The 17,704-nt window shown below is 51.2% G+C and overlaps 4 protein-coding genes across 4 annotated transcripts; 1 reads left to right on the top strand and 3 right to left on the bottom strand.

The window, feature by feature from the left end:
• Positions 1 to 255: 255 nt before the first annotated feature.
• On the bottom strand, positions 256 to 2,635 carry AKAW2_40660S (phosphate-sensing transcription factor PHO4; the record flags this gene model as incomplete). Its single annotated transcript, XM_041689014.1, has 3 exons — positions 256 to 803; positions 915 to 1,968; positions 2,042 to 2,635. The coding sequence occupies 3 exons, from the start codon at positions 2,633 to 2,635 to the stop codon at positions 256 to 258; spliced, it is 2,196 nt and encodes a 731-aa protein (XP_041542740.1).
• A 4,232-nt stretch (positions 2,636 to 6,867) lies between these two features.
• On the top strand, positions 6,868 to 9,185 carry AKAW2_40659A (uncharacterized protein; the record flags this gene model as incomplete). Its single annotated transcript, XM_041689012.1, has 3 exons — positions 6,868 to 7,612; positions 7,684 to 8,142; positions 8,206 to 9,185. 3 exons carry the CDS (start codon positions 6,868 to 6,870, stop codon positions 9,183 to 9,185), a joined length of 2,184 nt encoding a protein of 727 aa, XP_041542739.1.
• Positions 9,186 to 10,571: 1,386 nt separating this feature from the next.
• hsp90 (chaperone Hsp90) lies at positions 10,572 to 12,777 on the bottom strand (the record flags this gene model as incomplete). Its single annotated transcript, XM_041689011.1, has 2 exons — positions 10,572 to 12,419; positions 12,517 to 12,777. 2 exons carry the CDS (start codon positions 12,775 to 12,777, stop codon positions 10,572 to 10,574), a joined length of 2,109 nt encoding a protein of 702 aa, XP_041542738.1.
• Positions 12,778 to 14,992: 2,215 nt separating this feature from the next.
• On the bottom strand, positions 14,993 to 16,736 carry AKAW2_40657S (NTF2 and RRM domain protein; the record flags this gene model as incomplete). The annotated part of the gene is made up of 3 exons (XM_041689010.1): positions 14,993 to 15,286; positions 15,351 to 16,337; positions 16,419 to 16,736. 3 exons carry the CDS (start codon positions 16,734 to 16,736, stop codon positions 14,993 to 14,995), a joined length of 1,599 nt encoding a protein of 532 aa, XP_041542737.1.
• Between the last annotated feature and the right edge of the window lie 968 nt (positions 16,737 to 17,704).

The following is a 17,704-nucleotide window of genomic DNA, read 5'->3' as shown; positions in this document are numbered from 1 at the left end:
CATTAACCCGCGCGAAAAGAGACAAGAACCACCCCTTTTATTAACATTTCCAGAAATGACAGAAGCAGCCACCGTAACTCACGAAATAAAAAGCCATCAAGATACGTGTAACGTCACCCGACGCTTCCCAGTAAAACACCGGTCTATACTTTTGCTCAAATCCACGCTCGTAACACATATCACATCATAGTGATCTTTAGGCAAGGGCCAGTCCAGCTCGGCAATCAACTCGACTACGAGGTTTCAATCGTAGCCCTATGAAGAGGGACCTATCTCGACACTGGTGGCTGCCGATTCCGTATCAACGGCATTTCCTTCTTTCCCATTTTCAGGGTTCGTTGTTTTGTCATCACGCTTTGCCGGCCCCTTTCCTTCCCCGAGGCGCTCTTCAGCGGCTGCTAATTTGCCCTTTGTTTCTTCCAGTTCCTGTTGTAATGCTTTGATATAATCAATAGCCATCTCCACAGTGCTAGCCTTGCTGATAGGTTGGTTTCCAGCCTTTTCCTTTTCCTTCTCCTTCTCCTTGTCTTTTTCCCCTCCCTTGGCGTTGCACATTGCAGCTTCTTTAGCATGCTTTATCTGAACGAATGATGCCGGGATAAGGGTCTCAATCTCCTTGAGCGCATTGTTGATGCGATTCCTCCGTCCCTGTTCTGCGAGTTTATGATTTGTCCGCTTTGAGCTCAGGTTCTCGGCCAAGGTTTCAGGGTAGGAGACGCCAGGCAAAAGAGTGCCATCTAGGATATGCTGATAGTTCGACTTTGACGCAAGGTACAGGGCTGAAGTTTCGCTTGTAATCCCTCCTAGACAACACTAGTTAGCTTGATACGCCGCAAAAGGTGCCCAGGAGCAACTCTTCAGTCGATCAAAGACTGCCGGGTAATGAAGGCGCAGATTGGGTAGAAAGCACTTACCATCACCGCGCACCAATGGTTGTATGCTGGGGCTTATCTTGGGACGTAAATTAGGGCTAGGCTGAGACGAGCTGAGGCTCTGCCGCTTTCGGCCTAGGGGCCCCAACTTCGGAGTATCAGACTTCTTGGGCACCGGTCCGCTAGGGGAGGGCATGGCCAAAGAACGGGGACTGGGCGCGATAGAATTGGCAGGTCTGTTGACCACTGGGGCAGACTTGGGCTCCATGGCAGGGGTAGCGCTTCCTGGCGTAGTAGTTGAAGAGGTCGAGTCCGCCCGTACCGTGGTGTCAATGCGGCTCACTGGAGGTCTCGAGACTGATCCATATGAGGTAGCTGATTCTGGAAGGACAACATCTTCCATAATATCGTCATGTGGCTCAGAGGGAGCAGGCCTGGACACAGTTGCCATCGGGCCAGTAGAGGCGTTGCTGTGTGGGGACCGTTGGATGCGCATCAGCAAAGCCGGGGTTGCGGGTTCATTGGCTTGCGACACCTGAGTGGTCTGGGGGGCAATCGCGGGAGACTTGCGGGACGGAGGAAGAGCAGGTGGCGGCATCAGTGGTTCAGATAGAGGCTCTGGAGAGACGGAATCCTGCCCAGAGCTCTCGTTACTCCCGTAGCGGAGACCACTACCACCGGAGCTGCGCGATTTGCTACTTCCCTGGTCCTGGCTTAGACTATTCAAGACCTCATCCGAGTTGATGTTCAAAAGTGACTTTTTCCGTGCCTGTGGCCGAACTGAAGGCGATTGTTGCTTTTTAGCGCGAGCGGAGAAGGACTTGGTGTTTGAAGGCTGGCGCCGATGTTTCCGCATCAGACCCGGCGAGGAAGGGGCTGACGACATAGGGAGTGCATTATCGGCTGGGGAGGGCACGAATCCCATTTCAGAGATTTGGCCAGTGTGGAAGGGGTAGCCAGTGGGATTGGAAGTGTGAGCTTCGAGAGCCGGCGAGGTGAGAGGGGTGAAGTACTCTCCAGGGATGGTGTATTCAGGGAAGCGAAATTGACTTTCCAATGGGGTCATGGCAGGTGAGACCAGGGGGGTGTAAAGGGCCTGCGAAGAGCGGGTGCATGCATTAGATCATGCAGGCTAAACTCCAGATCATGAATGGATGGATCATGCTTACCTGTTCGTCATTCATTCGAGTGAACCGCTCGTACATCTCATGACCGTCATCTGTCCGGAGTGAGTGCGTAGCGGCACTTCCCTGGAGCTCGATACTGTTAGGGGTGGGGGGTATCACTGTCTGACCATGAGGAACGTAAGCCTGTGTAGTCGGGTGCGAGTGGTGGGACATCTGGTGTGACTGTTCCTGCATCGGTTGGTGCTGCTGTTGAGGGTGAAAGTACTGGGGCTGCGGAGGCTTGTGCGCGTAGAATGCCGGGGTGACTGGGGCATTCGAGTATGACGAGGGATGCGGCTGGACCTGCTGCCCATGGTTGGAGAGGTCGAGAGAGAAATCATTGTTCATGAGGGCATATGACGGCGACTGGGTGGTAACATTATCGGTATCCATGCGGACCAATTGCTCCTGCGCAGGTGCTGTTGTGGCGGGCATCGACATGGAGGCCGGGTGGGCAAGAGGCCGGGAAGCGTGAGGGTCACTTGGCCCATGCCCCTCCACATCAGGGAACTGCATGCCAAACTCGAGGAAGTTGGAGAATTCATCATCGCCCGGGTTGGTCATATCTGACCAAGCCAGAGGATGCTCTTGCTCCATGACGAGGAATGCCGCCTTCCGAATAGTAACGACAAGTTAGGAGGAGAATAGAAGACAAGACGTTGGCGATGACCGATCGGAAGTGGGATTTTAGGGTGCGGGCGAAGTGAGGGCCAATCGTGCCGGAGAAAGGGAAGGCAAAGTCAAAAGCAAACCCGGTAGGCTAGGAACGAATGATTTTCGGGACCGCGGCGCAAAAGAGAGGAAGGGAATAACAGGGCGGGCGAGCAAAAAGCTCAACAAGAATTGCTGGGCATGGCGAGAGCGGTGACGATGGTAAAGAAGAAGAGGAGGCGATGATGGTGATGGTAGGTAATGGTAAGGCTCAAGCCCAAGTAGACGTAGTATGAGGGAAGTACGAAGGAGAAGAGGTAGAGAGAGAGAGAAGGAAGGAAACGGTAGAGGAAGCAGAAGGAGAGGGTACCGGCGGTGGTGGAGGGGGCCACGGAAGGAAGACAGAGAGCAGAGGCAGGATACAGAACAAAATTAATTGAGGAACTAAACTCAAGAGAGTAAGTGTAAATCAAGAGATTAATCCTGCCGTAGTCGAGATTTTATTATTTTTTTTAATTGTTGATAATATAGCGAGAACAGCAGAAATGGGTGTACCATCCATTCAAGCCATGGTGGAAGGTTAATTAGCGGACAGAGGGCGGGGGGCAACAGCGGCGCAGGAGATTCGTAAAGAGTGGACTTTTAGTTAGTTCATGGTGAGTCGATTACCGGGGGGAGGGTGGAATAATTGTGGATAATCCTCGGAGTCCCTAAAACGCTAAAGGTTAAGTTCGACGGCTTTTACAGACACAATCTGGTCCGGAGGTGCCAGTCCGGAGAGGAGGAGAGGAGGAGACGAGGAGAAAGAGGATCCCCGGCAGTGCAGCCTTCGACCGGAGAATTGGAAGGGAAATGAATGAAAGGGACTAGACCAACTTAGGTCGGTCTTGCCTAGGCAGGTAGGTATGGTCGTTCTGGTACCTTGGTATTGTATCACCAAAACCAATACATTACTAGTGGAATCTCATCTGTCCAATGAGACTAGAATTGTTGCTTGTCTTCCATTGGGTCTGCAGAGGCCATCCTTGCCCGTTTGGGACAAGCCCCATCACAGAGCCTGAGTTGATAACAGTCGGCTGGATTCGATCTAGCGCTTGGACTGCAGCCTGTCTCTGTCTTGGGGTACCTGGGGAGTAAAAACGGGAAAAAGGACACACCGAATCCCAAGGGTTGCTCGGTAGACCCAAACCAAGAAATAACCCATGCTTGTTCCTTCGGGTCGTTCAACTGAAGGAAAGCCGCCTCGAGGCTCTCGGGGAGCAATGACTACTACTGAGCGCAGCCCTCCGCACAATTCATACTTGTTATACGCACCCACAATTCCCCAACGATATAAATTGTCGGCGTGGGATATTTGCGCACATATCACGGCCGGTCAATAAACATCTAAATCATAGAGTGGAGCTTCGTGCTGCGGATAATAACGGTCCGGATCCAGAGAATAGCAGATTCTACCTAGGTTAGTAGTGCTTGTGTAGATATTAACTTTTAGCAGTTGTCCTGCAGCGTGTAGCGAATTTCCTGCTCTTCGTCTACGTCTCTATTCTTCTTTGATGCAATCGTAGCAATTTCGTTCGTAACAATATAGCCCGAATAAAAACAACAATAGCAGGGACAGATCATGGCCACGGCCCAGAATCTCTGCAGGGGTGGGAATGTGACAAATCAGCTCTCAAGAAGACAGCCTGTCTCCCAGCTCTGCCATCCACGGAGGGCTCCATCCCGGCCCCGGCCCCCCCCCCCAACACAAAGTACTTCACTAGTTACTACAGCAGATGGTCTACTACTCTGGTAGTGTGAGTGGGTAACATTACTAGGCCCCACCTAATGGCGACAAGAGGCAGGGGTCAGAATGGAGCCCTTGGGAGAGGGTAACTTTAAGCTAAAATATCAGCACGATTTGACTCCTTCAACGAGTGGCTGCCGGGGTTGATACTTCCCTGCCTTTCAACTCTGCTTCTTTTTAGTGGTTGGCGTTGCTTCACGGCCTAGTAGAAGTAGTACTAGTATTGTGTGCAGGTACAAAGTATAATACCCGCCTAGTAAGCAGGTCACAACCAGTTTCTTTCAATTCCAGGAGAATATGGCCTGAGCTCTGCATGCTCATCTATAGTTGAGGAACTTGAGTCAAAGTCATCGCTTCGGCTACGTGAACTGATTATGATCATGATCTCAAATGCTGAAGAACATTGGGAAAGGACGTCGCCCATGCTCGTATGATGACCCTTGCAAGCCTTTTCGGAAGGCACTGGCATGAAGAGAGCCCCGGATGTTCCCGTAACGATTTCTTTTCCTCTTTTTTTGTTCGTTACATTGCACCCCCTACCCCTAGAACACACCAACGCTAAACCACCTTTTTATTCTCTCTCGATACAGGCAGATGTCACGGACAAATCTAATACCTTCATATACCCCCGAGTGGGTACTTAAGTAGTGAGTGGGTAGATATACTTCTATCTAGTTCGCCGTCTCGAGCTGCCGAGGAATGCTCACATTATCACCTACCTCTTACGGAGTCCAGCAGCAGGATGAAGCTGGCTCGATTCCCAACTGGCCTCCGCGGACTTATTGCGAACGAAGCTACTAGGCATATAGCTTCTGCCACTTTAAGCACCCTAGTCGGTCAACAGGACTAGCAGGAACCGGGTGGGCGTCCGGGCTGCCGCCTAAGACCACGCAAGTCTGGCCAGTAGTGCGCCGGCTCGATATTACGTCGTCGAATCATGGAATCATGGTCTGACAACCTTTGGCGAGCTGTTGGCCATGCTCGGTTCACCTAGCGGTTTCGCAGGGTGGCGTCGAACTAAGTAAGGCTAGGCTAGCCTGCAGCCGAAGCATCTAGCAATCTCTAGGTGCAGATTTGAAGCTAGTGCAAGCCGATGCGGAAATCTTTTGAAACATTTGGCAACATTAATCTCAGCTAACGAGTCAATTAGTCGTATCTTTTATTTCACCCCATTAGCTAGGTTGGTGGAAATACCATACTCGAATCCCTGTCAAATAAGTAACACATAGGCAGGAATCAAATGATGGTGCAACAAAGGGGCCTGGATTGCCTGTTACTGTGTGGACGCCATGGAAAGAATAGTGGAGAGAGAGGCTATCATGTTCTCCGTAATGGCATCTTGAGGAAAAGAAAGGGAGGAGCGGGCTATTTGTTTCTTTCGTGCTACTTAGCTTCGCCCTTAGCTCACCATCAATCAAACACGGGCAAGCTAGTGCCATTGAAGGGCGTTGCTCACGCGATCAACTTGGCGGTGGATGACGTTTAAGTTCTCACAGCTGGTTCAATTTGAAAGTGGAATCAGATCAGCCATGACCACGAGGGTATGGAGGCACTTGATCATCGCGATTGGAGGGTGTTGGGAAGGCGAAGCGTCCATTGTTGCTGCCGTGTGCGGGATGTGTACGGAGGATCTAGTGTCGATAAAATACCGGCTCCTACGCACCAAAGAGGGTCGGCAAATCCGATTCAGGTCATGGCTCGCAAATCCCGACATACTTGAGATAGTCTTTATGTCCGTTAACCTTTTGGTTATAACCTAAGAGGCGTCCAATAAATATTTAGTGTTTTGATTCTTTGATACGGTACTATTTTTTGGTAATAATATCGGCAAAAAAAGAAAAAAAAAAAAGTAAACTGGACAGTAATCATATTAATTCTATTCATTATTTGTATGTACTCGGATAATTGCGACGCCGTTCTTCGGAATAGTTTCCGACAGCCCCGAGGACTAGTTGGACTAAGCTAAGCTACAAGTTAACTTCTCTCGGCAGTGGACAGAGCGGGTATACACTTAACACAGTATAAGTCTCTACATCTACATCCTACTATTCTCCCTACCTTTACACCCAATAGTAAAATTATATGCCTACCTAATAGTAACTGTATATAACTGTAATAACTGTGACTACTTCATGCCGGCAATGCATGGCTTAGCTAATCAGGGTGCGGGGTATCCTCAGATGCTCCATCACGTGGCAATCACCCAATGCCTGATGATGACATAAACGCAGACCAAAACCGACCAGGCATCGATCGAACGTCGCTCCTTCGAGATGGAATGCGTGTCTTCCTGTTTCCTCAACTACAATCACGGACTGCGTACCTGTTCGATGTCTGGCCACCGCAAGGTCTCTGTTGAGTTGCCGCTGTAACTTCTGCTTCTTTCTCCATCATGAGACCTCCAGTGCCAGATGTTGCGCTGCCTCGATCTCGCAAGGCCTCCATCGAGCAGCAGTGGATCGACCCCCGCAGTGCCGCCCCCGCGACCTTCTTTCTGTCCCGCAATCACGGTCTCGACCACGATGATGACCTCCCCTCAGATGAGCCCGATACCACCAGGACGAGTATGTATGGCGTACAGAGTCTCGAAGAAAGCATCCTCCAGACTAGTCAACCTGCGTCCGTGTCCCAGTCAGACCAGATAGTCGGTAGTAGTCCCGCCGGAGTGGAACCGATTTCCACCACATCTCCATCTCCATCTCCCAACCGCGACGATAAGGAAGACGATGACGACCAGGATTCCGGCCTCAACCGCCGCAGATCAACGCTCAAGCCCCTTGATACTCTTCATTCCAACCGACTTGACGCCTCGATTACCTCCGACCTGATCTCTCCCCGGCCCTTCACCCCCTTGAATCTCAGCAACCCGGACGACCCTTCATCTCTCCCTAGCAGTCCCAAATCTACTTCGAACCAATCTATGCGCCACCTAGATGAGATCTCTATCACAGACGACTTAAGTAGTCAGGCGGTTGCCTCCGGAGATGAAGACAATGATTCTCGATCTGTCCACAACCCAGACCATGATAGCACATCCCAATTCATCATGCCAAGCATCAAGATGCCTAGTCGGAGGCCGTTCACATCTCGTGGGAAGTCACTTGGAAGGTTTAAAATACTCGTTGCAGGCGATTCTGGTGAGCCCTTCTTATCTTCAATCTTGTAGGGTCTGTGTTACTTGCAGAGTGCGTGCTGACCGATGCTCCAGGCTCTGGGAAATCATCGCTCATTAGGTCGATCGTTCAGGCTTGCGAAGACATTGTACATGTAGACGACTTTCCGCCTACCGATGCCTTGACACCGTCACGGACTTCTCTTACGACGATTCAACTTTCTCAAGCCCATCGACTACCGTTGTCAGCTACATCAGAAATCTACGCCAGCACCAAGCCCTACCCATCTTGGTGGTCAGATTTGGAAGATTCACGCGTGCTGCGCCGTAGGAGAAGTACAGGTGATGTGGTCTTAGAGCGAAATATTTGCTTCGTTGATACCCCTGCAACCTCGCTGAGTCGCATCGGACAAGTGGATGCTATCATACAATATATACGTCAACAACTATCCCGCGCAATAACAGCTATTGATTCCTGCGATCACGACTTCCAAAATTTGCTCGCAGGGCAGGGTGGCACCCAAGTTGATGCTGTACTTTATCTCGTTTCTGGTGGTATGTAGTCCGAGCTTTTGGTTAGTTCACTCCCGTTGATGATACGAGCTCACCTTGCATCAGATACTTTTGCGGCAGACATGGAATGCATCAACACGCTATGCGAATGGACCAATGTCATTCCTCTAATATCCATGGCTGACTTGTTGGCTCCTGAGCAGATCTCTGCAATTAAGTCGGGGTTCCACAAGCATACACAAGCCACTCCGGCCAAGCCCTTCCTTTTTGGAAACGCAGGTCTTGGAGCAGATGATTTGGACGGACAATTGCCTTTTGCGGTATCATCGGCAAAAACCAGTGATGACGATGTTATGGATGCCAGTACTTTGATGAGCCCTGACTATGTCCAACCCCTGGTGCCCTCTGAATTGACTTTGCTGGTCCAGAGGTTGTTCGACGCCGAGAATATGACTTGGATGCGGCACTCAGCTGCAAAGAAACTAGCCCAACAGCAACGAGCGCATCTCTGGCAACGCACGAATCGCCCCCAACCTAGTACACAACCATTTTACCATGGCTCAAGCCGGGGTTCTCCCAGCTACACTATGGCTCGGATAGCAGATCACACGCGACAGGAGGAGAAAATGGCCCGTTTGCAGTTGGCAAAGTGGGCATCTGAGTTGCAGCAAAGCCTTAAGAACGAACGCGAGAGATACGCTGCCATGGCCAGGGGTGAGCGTGCCGTCTGGCTCACAGAACGGTTAGGCGAGTGCGTAGTCGACGGGTCTTTGGTCCCCATTACACAAACGCCAGGCTTTTGCGGACTCCGTGCTCCTTTGGAGAAAGCAAGCGGGGGCAGTCTACTTGTTCGAGCACAAAGTGGGCAAAATGTGGAATATCACCTTGCCCGAATTCGCCCGCAAGATCCTCTGGGACTTGTTTGGTTGTCCGAGGACCTTAAGCGGCGGGGCTGGGCCATTGTTCAGATTGTGGGCTCCTTTGGAGTTGTCGGGGGGCTGGCTCTTTGGCTTGCCAAAGCATGGGGGCTATCCTCGCGCAGTCTGTCTGAATGGCACTTTGACTGGTGCGGATCGACTGATTGAGTGAACCAGCCTTACTCATTAGGGTGGGCACTTTCTTCTTGTATCCCCCTACCCTCCCTTTCTACTCTACTATTTTCCATGATCCCCTCTTCAATCATCTACGAGAGCGGCGAGACACATAAGTTCTTGGGGCAACAGGCGTCAACTGGATTGACTCGCATGCAAGCAAACCCCGGCGTTACCACAGACAAATTTCCATTTTCCCACATTTTCTCTCTCTCTCTCTCTCTCTCTCTCTTTCATCGTTTTCTTATCCCATTCCATCCACCCATACTCCTTTCTGGCGCTTTCCCATTGCATACAACTTCCCCTCAAGTCACATTTAATGAAGATATGTGCACAATGTACTCATGAACCACAACACAAGTCACCAGGGAGGCCAGGTGTTCAGTCCCTTCATCCGTGTACCTCCCTTGATCGAATTCCCTTAAGGTAGCTAGCTTACAGTCAATTGACTCGTAATATGGACAAACCGGGAAGTTTCCATTTTTTTAAGCATTGCAGAAGTAGACACACATACATAACTCTTTAAGTATTATTTACTGGTAATCTAGCTGGATTAATCTCAATAATAATAATAACACAGATTTAACTACTACCAGCAGTAGTAACGACTATCTACAATCTACATATTTATATACATCATAGTAAAGAATAAATAAATATAAAAGTAAAGGTTATACATATAGTATGTTATGTATGCATGTACCCACTAGTAACTACTGAACTAATAGTACTCTTTGTTTAATACCGTCTATATATACTAATCAACAGCAAATTGACCTGATCTGACTTGACTTGACTTGACTCAAATCGTGACTGACGTTCTCCTGTTTCATGGTGCTGCCCATTCTATGCTATAGATAGCTATAGCGGTCATAAGAGCATCACCTAGGGATTACTAATGAATGAAGATGACCAGTGACTTCATGAATCGATCATTATGTATGTAGGTAGTAGATATGTCATTTGGGAAGAGGTACCAGGAAACAATAACTACAGTGATAGATATTACTGCCATATTATTATACTACGACCTATGTTGAGAGCATCAAGTTGAACAGAGAAAGCTTTTATTCTCGAGATAAATCTACCGTACTAATACCACAAGCGGATCAGACGGAATGTATTTAGGGTGGGGGTAATAAACGCTCAAAACGCCGAAAAGAAAAAGGTAGAATTCGTGATTCAGTAATAGAAAAAGAAAAAGGATCAAAGGAAAATCATCCTTTGCCGTTCCGATTAATAACGCAATATCGTTCAGTGAATATTAGATCCCTGATGCAAATACCGCTGGAACAGTTTCCGGGTCATCAAAAAAACAATCAGTTACATCTCATTTCCACTTTGCTCGAAAAGAAGATCGTGACATCATGCGGTCAACATTTAGTCAACCTCCTCCATGGAGCTCTCGGCAGCAGCGGCGGCAGGGGCAGCCTCCTCAGCAGCCTTCTCCTCGGTGGTCTCAGCCTCCTCGTCGATGTTCAGACCAAGGGAGACGAGCTTGTGGATACGCTCAGCGAAGCTGGCGGGCTCCTCAATGGTGAAACCGGAGACCAGGAGAGAGGTCTCGAAGAGCAGCTGAGTGATGGACTTGACGGTGCGGTCACCCTCGCCATCGGCCTCAACCTTCTTGCGGAGCTCCTTGATGATAGAGGACTTGGGAGAGATCTCGAAAGTCTTCTTGGAGGACATGTAAGAGCTCATGGAGGTGTCACGGAGGGCCTGGGCCTTCATGATACGCTCCATGTTAGCGGACCAACCGAACTGGCCGGTACGGATGGCGCAAGGAGAGCCAACGAGCTTGTGGGAGACAACGACCTTCTCGACCTTGTCGCCGAGGATGTTCTTGAGGCTCTTGGCAAGACCCTCGAACTCCTTCTCCTCCTTCTCGCGCTCAGCCTTCTCCTCCTCGGACTCCTCAAGCTCGAAGTCCTTGGTGATGTCGACCAGCTTCTTGCCGTCGAACTCCTTCAGCTGAGTGAAAGCGTACTCGTCAATGGGGTCAACCAGGAACAGAACCTCGAAGTTCTTCTGCTTGAGGCTGTCGAGGAAGGGAGACTTGGCAACGGCCTTGATGGACTCGCCGGTGATGTAGTAGATCTGCTTCTGGTGCTCGGGCATACGGGTGACGTAGTCGGCAAGGGAAGTGGCCTCATCACCAGACTTGGTGGACTGGTAGCGGAGGAGCTTGGCCAGAGTGGGGCGGTTCTGGGCGTCCTCGTGGATACCGAGCTTGATGTTCTTGCTGAAAGCAGAGTAGAACTTGTCGAACTGCTCGCGGTCCTCAGCGATCTCGGTGAAGAGCTCAAGAGTCTTCTTGACGATGTTCTTCTTGATGACCTTCATGATCTTGTTCTGCTGGAGAGTCTCACGGGACAGGTTGAGAGGAAGGTCCTCAGAGTCGACAACACCCTTGACGAAGCTGAGCCACTCGGGGATGAGATCAGTGGCGTCATCAGTGATGAAGACACGGCGGACGTAGAGCTTGATGTTGTTCTTGGTCTTCTTAGACTCGAACAGGTCGAAGGGAGCACGCTTGGGGACGTAGAGGATGGCACGGAACTCGAGCTGACCCTCGACGGAGAAGTGCTTGACGGCCAAGTGGTCCTCCCAGTCGTTGGAGAGGGACTTGTAGAAGGCAGCGTACTCCTCCTGGGTGATGTCGGCGGGGTTACGAGTCCAGATGGGCTTGGTCTTGTTAAGCTCCTCCTCCTCGATCTTGCTCTCCTTGACAGTCTTGGTCTTCTTCTCCTTCTTCTCCTCCTCCTCATCGACCTCCTCGATCTTGGGCTTCTTCTCATCACCCTCTTCCTCTTCCTTGGTCTCAGCCTCCTCATCGGGGACCTCCTTCTCGGTCTCCTTCAGGACGTGGAGGTAGATGGGGTAGGAGATGAACTCGGAGTGCTTGCGGACAACCTCCTTGACACGGCTCTCGTTGAGGTAGTCGGTCTGCTCATCCTTCAGGTGGAGGATGATCTTGGTACCACGGCCAAGCTGCTCACCCTCGGTGTCCTGGGTGAGGGTGAAAGTACCACCGGCAGCGGACTCCCAGATGTACTGCTCGTCATCGTTGTGCTTGGAGATGACGGTGACACGGTCGGCCACAAGGTAGGCAGAGTAGAAACCAACACCGAACTGACCGATCATGGAGATATCAGCACCAGCGGAGAGAGCCTCCATGAACTGCTTGGTACCAGAGCGAGCAATGGTACCGAGGTTGTTGATGAGGTCCTAAAAAAAAGTCTATAGTCAGAATTCGCTCTAAACTTGGCACGGCTACTGCTCAATGGCAGAGAAAAGAATAGGGAGTGAGGGGAAAAAAACTTACAGCCTTGGTCATACCGATACCGGTATCACGGATGGTGAGGGTCTTGGCCTCAGCGTTGGGGATCAGGTCGATGCGGAGATCCTTGCCCGAGTCGAGCTTGGAGGGGTCGGACAGGGACTCATAGCGGATCTTGTCCAGAGCATCGGAGGCGTTGGAGATCAGCTCACGCAGGAAAATCTCCTTGTTGGAGTAGACAGTGTTGATGATGAGGGAGAGGAGCTGAGAGATCTCAGCCTGGAACTCGAAAGTCTCGGCAGACATGGTGGCGGTAGGAGGAGAGAGACTGGTTTCTGAAGGAGGGGTAGGGATGTCAGTAAAAAGGAAGGGAGGAAGCGGAAGAGGAAGCGAAATGACGAGCTCCTCCAGATGATTCTGAAGTGGAGAAGGAGAGAAGTGGGTTGAAAACGGAAGGGGGAATTGGAAGACTCTTTATATTTGTTGACAAAGAGGGAAGGAAGGCAAGAAAAGGGCAGAAATTTCTAGAAATTCTGTCTTGCCTCCCGCTCTTTGAGCCAAGTTTGCACGCAAACGATAGTGGCTGAGTCAGAGCTCCAAGGTGGGGAGAGGGAAGTATAACTAGTACTGACCTAAAACGGATTGAAAGGTGGGAGAGGTAGTTGAAGAGGGTAAATAGGTGGATTAAGTCACGGATCACAGAATGGGAGGAAAGGAGATGAAGAACTGCCCACGAGGTGACAGAAAGAAAAGGGAGATGGAGAGAGAAAGAGGGAAGAGTGATTAGAGAGTTAGGATGGAGAGAGGAAGAGAAGAATGAGAAGAAAAAATAGCTGGTGAACCGAAGGGAACAGGCGACGGGGGCGGGACCTTAATGTTCTTTGGGCGGACCGTCACAAAATTTCAGTGCGGCGTTTCTACGGCGATCCAGCAACTTCCACCGATTCCATGCTGCTCCTCCAGCTACTGTCGACTCTCCCAAACTTCTCCCCCCAGGATGTTCCAGCGCCTTCCAGCTGCGGGATCTAGATGCTTCTGCCCACCCCGTGCCAGGCACTAACCAGCCCTGTTTCTCCCCTTTGCTCGGCGCCTGCCACCCCCCTACTGGTTAGGGGTTCAGTGGTTATGCTCCATTGAGTAATTGATCCAGTATAGTAGCCCATGGAATTCCCCGATCCGATATGCTTAGGGGGGGAACTTCCCCAGATGTCTTCCTGCTTCTTTTTGCTGGCGATAACTTCCGGGGGGCGATCTCGCTGCCTGAGGCCCACTATCTAGAACGTTCCGCTCTTTCTTCTTCCCTCTCTTTTCCCCTCCATTCCCCCATTCCCAACCAATCCCGAGCTGCTATCACTCTGACCGCTTTGTGTGCTTTCATAGTAACCAATGTTACCACAGCTACCATCAATTACTACTACATACTACTTAGTACTTCACTGTATGTGTCACTTCCAGTTCAGGCATGCCCTCTGGAAGTACTCTGTACCCACTAACTATTCACTACATGAGCCATTGACTCATTCCCCACTGGACCCCCTCCAACCTTGCTTGCTGTGTCTACTCTACTTGCGCCTGCCGGGGAACCTTGAGCACCCTTTATCGCACCCTGATTACGGTCGATCTACTACATACAAGGCGTCCAAGTCATTAGCGAGATTTCTGTGTTTGATTGTTTTCTGTAGATGTCTTCAATCTCTTTTCTTTGTATCCGTTTTGCTCCATTGTGGTTGCACAATTTGCAACAACATCATCCTGAGCCCAACACCGCCCACTACCCACCGCCCTGTAGCCCTTGAACCCCCCCGGGGAGCTAGCCCCCAAGGAAAGTACGGCACACAAATGAGAGAGACGTAATAATGAAGAAACATTCCAGCAAGAAGCCATCCATTTACACTCCTCAAAACATGATGAGGCCGCAAATAAGAAACAATGAACCAGAAGCCAGAGAAGGAAGTGTAACTAAGCAGGAGCTAGGACTAAGAAGCCAGAGATGGACTGCGACGGTCGTCAACATGGTAGGTGAGAAAAGAAAAAAAATGATAATGGGAGGTCAAAAGCCACCAGAGATCAGAGATGAAAGAAATATGGGCATTCAGCTCGCTATGCTAAGAAGATAAGGAGCCATCAAAGAGGTAGAGAAAATAAAGAGGTCATGGCAACACACGAAGAGGAAACCAAAGTCATGATGACGACCAAGCAAAGCCCAGTGAGAAGATGATAAGAAAACTTTTCCAACCGCTAATATGCACTGTGACAAGAGGGCCACATAACACATGTCATTATCAAGTAAAGGGGGAGAGTAATACATGTCCTGGATCGCCGTGAGCATCTAAACCCGTATACCGTCTCAAGCCAGGAGGAAGGGCTAGGAATCATATAAGGCTTTGTAAAAGAGGGGGAAAAGAAAAAGGAAAGAATGGGATTAGAACGAAGCGGTCAAGGTCCACTGAAATGACCACCGCTTACGTTCGCTCGTCGTTCTTCGTTAGACGTCAAGAGGTACTTTTGTTTGTAAAGGTGCTTAAGCAGCCTGGGCCTGGTTGCGACCCTTGGCGTTGACGTTGCCGCCACGGCCACGGGGGGCAAAGCCTCCGCGACCCTCGCGCTGGAAGCCTCCCCGGCCCTGGCTGCCCGCACGGTCACCACGACCACGACCGGCGCCACCGCGGCCCGCACCGTAGCTACCGTTACCGAAGGCATTGGTACGAGGGCGACGCTCCTCCACGTAGATCTGCTCGGATCCAATCTGGTGGGGGTTGGCAGCGACAGCGGCAGCATAGCCCGCGGCATCACTGAATTCGACAAAGGCGCAGTTCTGGACGCAAGGTTAGCTTTTCCTTCTCTGATCTGGATTACGGGTGGGCTAAGAGGTGACATACCTTAGCACGGCTCACATCGAAGTGCTTCAGCTTGCCAAAGCGAGACAGGGTCTGCTTGAGCAAGCTCGCATCAACCTTCTCGGTGACGTTCTTGATGTAAGCGAGAACATTCTCCTCACCCACACGGGACTGGGTCTTCTTGTGATCATGGCCCGCAGTCTGCCAGCCAGAACCATCAGTCGAGGAAGGTTGGCTGGATGCGGCTTCGGGAGCGGCAGCGGCCGCGGGAGCAGGAGCAGCGGCGGGGGCAGGGGCCGGAGCCGTGGACTGAGCAGAGCTGGCAGCGGGAGCAGGCTTCACCGGAGCAGCGGGAACAGCGGGAACAACAGGGGCCGAGGCACCAGACTTGGAGGCGATGTTGGCCCAGGTCTTAGGGACCGCCCTGGCGGGAGCACTCTCCTTGACCGGAGCAGGAGCTTCCTTCTGCTCGGGCACAGGGGTGGGCTCAGGAGTGGCGGGCTTCTCAGCCTTGGGGGCCTCAGTCTCAACCGGGGCAGCAGCTTCCGGGGCAGCTTCGACAGGGGTTTCCTCAGCCGCGGTTCCATTGGTCTGGGGAGCTTCCTCCTGGGCAGGCTTGGCCTCAGCAGTCTGCTCGGCCTCCTCGAGCTTCTCGTCAACCTTAGCCGCGGCAGGCTCACTGTCTACCTGGGCCTTCTCGGGCTCCGGGACAGTCTCAGCTGCAGGCTGTGCAGGCTCTTCAGCAGCCGGCTCCTCAACCGGGGCAGCAGGGGCAGCAGGAGCAGCCTCTTCTTGCTCAATCTCCTCCTCATCGACAAGGTACCGGAAGATGTCGTTGAGGACATAGTAACCGTTGGGCTGTTCGGCCAGCACGAAAGTCTGCACAAACTTGCGGGAAGGCTCGGACCGGTTCGAGATCTCGCCAATCACAGAGATCAGGATGTTATCGAATGAGGCCTGAGAGTCGACGTTCAAGACACGGACCTTGCAGTCTTGGAAGTCAAGCTGCTTGATCTTGTCATTGATAGCCTATAATGTAACGATGATGTCAATATATTAGACCTTATTGGACAGAAATGAATGCCATGGAGTTGAGATATCACCACGTACCTTCTGGCCCACAGCAACCTGAACGGTTTCAGCTTCGGTGCCGAAAACGAGCTGAGAACGCCGAGAGTAGAAGAGGTGAAGCTTCTCCGGACTGCGGCTCATGTTGGTATAGTACTGCTCCACGAAGTACCAGCCAACCTCATCCTTCGAGATACCATTCTTCTGGTCATTTGCGGGGGCGTTCGAGGGAGTAGAGGAGGGCGCAGGCTGGAAGCTGGCCGCGCTGTTGACGTTTGCGGGGGCGTGGGTGAAGGTGTCGGGGTAAGCGTGTTGCGCAGGGTAGCCGCCGTTCATAGGAGCCTGGGTCGTGTCGGCCATTGTGAAATGAATGAAACTTGGAGGCTCGAGAAAAAGAAAGAGAAAAGTCTAAGAGAGAAAGGCCAAGCAAAGGATATGCTGGATAGGATGCAAGGCTTGATGCGACGAGGGAAGGGAAAAAAATCTAGTAAGAAATATTCCCCGATACTGGTATTTGTCAGTGCTTTTGAAGCTTGGACGTATATGGCCATGGCAGAGAGATCCGGGCCACGATTGCAGGTGAAAAAGAAGGACTTACAACGTGAAATGTGCGAACAAATTGCTCCCCGAAGGCGCAATGAAGTGAATCAGAAAGAAAAGAAAAGATCAATGAAAGGTAAGAAGGTGGCGCGTCGGAGTCGTCGAGGTTAATAACAGAAAGAACCTTGTGCGATTCCGGAATTGAGTGTGCGAGGGAAAAGCCCGAGGCAACAGATTCGGGAGGGAAAAAGCACGGGGACGAAGAGAGACGGAGCTTGTTTCAAGAGACAAAGAGGTGGGAGCAGATGAAAAACTGGCTGAGGATGATAATTGCAAGGAAATATGAAGAGGAAGATGGGTTGTTTGTGTATAGGTGGAGGGTGAGGGGGGGTGGTAAGTAGTGTGTGTGTGTGGTTGAAGAGTGGTGAGGGAAGTTAAGTTTGGGGGAGTGTGGTAAGTAACAGCTAGTAGTAACAGGGTGGACGGAGAGACACGAGAGGTTGCTGAGAGCAGCAGCGCAGAGAGAGAGAGAGCCGACTTTGAGGTGAAGGGCCAGTCAAGCCGTTCGTTTTTGCTGGTGCAAAATCCAGCCGAACCCAGAAGTGCCCGGCGCTAATCTTCATTGGGACATATCGCGCTTGGCCCCGAGCTCACCGCCTTCTACTTTAGGCTGATATGATTCACGGGCGCATCTCGTCGATCAACTGGACGACCGCGATCAGTGACAAAATGTGGCAGCGGTGGTGGCAATATTGGGGCGGATTAAGACCGATTACTTCAATCGATCA

Source organism: Aspergillus luchuensis, chromosome 4 (genome assembly GCF_016861625.1).
Source record: "Aspergillus luchuensis IFO 4308 DNA, chromosome 4, nearly complete sequence".
Classification (NCBI taxonomy): domain Eukaryota; kingdom Fungi; phylum Ascomycota; class Eurotiomycetes; order Eurotiales; family Aspergillaceae; genus Aspergillus; species Aspergillus luchuensis.
Note: the sequence above shows the minus strand (reverse complement) of the source record. Positions and strands in the feature narration are given on the sequence as shown.